Source organism: Cnephaeus nilssonii (genome assembly GCF_951640355.1).
Source record: "Cnephaeus nilssonii genome assembly, chromosome: 6".
NCBI lineage: Eukaryota > Metazoa > Chordata > Mammalia > Chiroptera > Vespertilionidae > Cnephaeus > Cnephaeus nilssonii.
This window is the reverse complement of record NC_137077.1, coordinates 52,814,387-52,818,004: the sequence shown is the minus strand read 5'-3', so window position 1 is coordinate 52,818,004 and position 3,618 is coordinate 52,814,387. Positions and strand designations below refer to the sequence as shown.

The following is a 3,618-nucleotide window of genomic DNA, read 5'->3' as shown; positions in this document are numbered from 1 at the left end:
TAGTTCAAAAATCTATTTGCTAGAAAGAAATATTTGTTTTTTAAGAAACATTTCCAATTTTTATTCATAAAATTAATCCAAACAGCAGAAGAGATATACAGAGCCACATATCAATGACAAACCAGGAAGGAAACAAAATATTCCAGAGACATCTTGAACAATTTTAAAAGAATACACACCAGGCTAAAAACCTACAGCTAAACCATGGTTGCCCAACAGGTTACATTTATTCCTGCATGTTCTCAGTAAGTTCTTCCTTATATTTGCCTTTTCATTTCCATCTTGTCGAGATTTGGCTTTGTTCAAGAATTTTTTTCCGATCTTGGTCCAGTTTTAGCCTGGCGATAACCTCCTTGCTGGGGTGAATGCTCACGTGGACAGGTGTGCCGTAGCCTTCTCACGCTGCATCCGCTCCATGTAGATGACATGTCTCTTCCTGTACACTTGCACTACCTTGTCGATTTGCTGTCCTTTGTACTGTCCTCGAACCACCTGGACCTCATCATCCTTGCGGATGGGCATGGAGCTGACATTGTACTTATGCTGCAGCTCCTTGGAGAGCAGGGAAGACGTGATCTTGGGGCGCATGTGCGAGGGGGCGCTGAAGTGGCATTTGCGGTTTTTGCTGCAGTTGGAGGTCACGAAGGGGTTGAACTTCATGGTGACTGTCTGGCACTGGAAGTGCTCAGAACTAGAGAGAAATATTTAAACTGGGGTGTTTTTTTATGTTTTTTTTTTTTTGAAGATTTCCCCCTCATTGTCAAGTTTAAAATATAACTTTGATATCTTTTCATAATAAATTCATCTTAGATATTGTTTTAATAAGGTGGGTGTTAGAGAAGTTCTCCTGTGTTTTCATGGAGAGGAACTTCATAAACGTGTTCAGATTTTTCTTTGAGTTTGAGGTATGCCGTAACCTGCATTGCAGGATTCAGGATCTGTAGGAGGGACCGATGCCCAAATGAAAATGCTAGACGAAAATATGAATTATTAAGGGGTTGGGCCAGTTGGAGTCTCTTTCTTGAAGAGGCACCCAAGACCAGTCCCGTCTGCTTTTTATTCACTTTGAGTACACATTTTCCCTTTAGCAATGCATACAGGCAGATCAAAGGTAAAGTTTGGTATACAATGTAAAACATCAGGTCAGGAAATTACCTTGAGCCATTGCAATCACAGCAGTGCAGTCCATTGGCCTTGCAATGTCTCTCTTTCACTTTTATGCTAATTGCTGTTTGCTTTATCCTTCAGCAGAGGTCTTTATGTTCATTAAAGAGTCATAATCTTTCTGGTCACATCCTTGAAAGCTTGTTTTACTTGTTTATTTCTTAGAGTGTAAATGAATGGGTTCAACAAAGGGGCTACTGAGGTATTGAGCAGAGCCACTCCCTTATTGAAGGCAATTCCCTCTTTTGCTGAAGGTTTTATGTACATGAATATGCAGCTGCCATAAGAGAGAGAGATGACAATCATGTGGGAAGAACACGTGGAAAAGGCCTTTTTCCTTTGCTGAGCAGAGGGGATCTTCAGAATGGTCCAGATGATGTTTGTATAGGATATACTCACCAGCACCAGAGTGACCATCAAAGTCATAAATGCTAAAATAAAGTCAACCAGCTCCAGGAGTCTTGTGTCTGAGCATGATATTTCTACGAGGGGCCCATAGTCACAATAATAATGATTCAGTATATTGGAGGCACAGAAATCCAGCTGACTGGTCCAGATGATTGGGGATATGATGATCAAGAAACCACCTAGCCAGGAGCAGAGAACCAGCTGGGTGCAAACCCTGCTGCTCATGATGGTTGTGTAATGCAGAGGTTTACATATGGCCACATAGCGGTCATAAGCCATGGCAGCCAGAAGGCAAAACTCTGTTGCCCCGAGGAGTATGGCAAAGAAATACTGAGTGAGGCAACCGGCAAAGCTGATGCTCTTCTTCCCAGTTAAGATGCTGAACAGTAGCCTAGGAGTAAAAGTGGTTGTGAAGGAAATTTCTAAAAAGGAGAAATTCCGGAGGAAGAAATACATGGGAGTCTGGAGGTGGGAGTCCAGTAGTGTGAGGGTGATGATGGTCAGGTTTCCCATAATACTAAACATGTAGGTCAGGAAGAGAAGTATAAAGAGGACAAGTTGAATTTCTGGGATGTCTGTTAGTCCCAGAAGAATGAATTCTGTCGGAAAGGTTTGGTTTTTCATCGTTAACTTTTACAGCCTAGGAAGGTACAAGAGAACAAAGTTGGTGTTTAGAAGGGAAGAAGTGCGCAGGAGCATTCAGGAGAGGCTAAGGACTTTTAGTTGAATTGATTCAACACCCTCCCCCACAACCCCCGTCAATTTGAGTCAAATGAGATTTTCTATTGGATAGAGGCTGCCTCTTCACAAGACTTTTTGTTGAATTCCCACATAGGAGGATTTTCCTCCATGGCTCCCTTCAGGCTCTTCATGTACTTTCCTAGCGTATCTTCTAACCCAATGCCCAAGTTATCATTTTCTCCATTTAGTGTCTCTTTGAAAACTGACTTTTGACCTTTTATCTGCTAATTTGGCAGTGGTGTCTCCTTTCTATCACTCTCTTGGTCTTAGTGTGAGAAGAAAAGCTAACTATGTTAGCTCATATTTGAGGGACCTTTAGGAGGAAATAAGCAATACTGTTATAACTGTGTATCCAAACAGATCCCCAAATTCCCTTAGATTTTTTGAATTTGTGGACCATTGTGACTATTATCAGTCTCTAAATCTTTGTAGTCAGTGTCTGCTTTTCCTCAGGTCCTAGTTTGCAGATGACATGATATTGTATATAGAAAACCCTAAAGACTCTACCAAAAACAACTACAATTGACTAATAAATTCAGTAAAGTAGCAGGATACAAAATTAAAATTCAGATGTTAAACAAAGTTAATATTCAGAAATTGGGAGCATTTTTATATACCAATAATGAAGTATCAGAAAGAGAAACTAAGAGAACAATCCCATTTACAATTGCAACAAAAATAATAAGGTACCTAGGGATATATTGAACCAAAGAGGTAAAAGACCTATACTCTGTAAATTATAGGATACTAAAGAAAGAGATTGAGGAAGATACAAATGAGTGGAAGCATATTCTGTGTTCATGGTTAGGAATAATTAACATATTAAAATGCACATATTACCCAAAAAAATCTATTAAGTGCAATTCCTATTAAAATACTAATGGCATATCTCACAAAACTTGAACAAATATTCCAAAAATTTATATGGACCCACAAAAGACCCAGAATAGCCTCAGCAATCTTGAGTTAAGAAGAACAAGGTTGGAGGAATCATGCTATCTGACATCCAACTATTCTACAAGGCCATTGTAATCAAAACAGCATGATACTGGCATGAAAACAGGCATGTAAATCAATGGGACAGAATAGAGAGCTAAAGCCACATCTTTATGGTCAATTAATGTGGAGCCCTAGCTGGTTTGACTCAGTGAATAGAGTGTCGGCCTATGGAACAAAGGGTCCCGGATTTAATTCCGGTCAAGGGCACATACCTCAGTTGCAGGCTCCTCCCTGACCCAGCCCGGGTGGGTGCTTGTGCAGGAGGCAACCAATCGATGTGTTTCTCTTACATGATGTTTCTCTCTG

General features: G+C 40.4%; 1 protein-coding gene and 1 pseudogene across 2 annotated transcripts; both read right to left on the bottom strand.

The window, feature by feature from the left end:
* Window positions 1-271: 271 nt before the first annotated feature.
* Window positions 272-660, bottom strand: LOC307101058 (ribosomal protein uL24-like; annotated as a pseudogene). The gene has a single exon. The product of its transcript is annotated as a ribosomal protein uL24-like (transcript).
* A 606-nt stretch (window positions 661-1,266) lies between these two features.
* On the bottom strand, window positions 1,267-2,196 carry LOC307101867 (olfactory receptor 6C4-like; the record flags this gene model as incomplete). The annotated part of the gene is made up of 1 exon (XM_079775347.1): window positions 1,267-2,196. The coding sequence occupies one exon, from the start codon at window positions 2,194-2,196 to the stop codon at window positions 1,267-1,269; it is 930 nt and encodes a 309-aa protein (XP_079631473.1).
* Window positions 2,197-3,618: the final 1,422 nt, after the last annotated feature.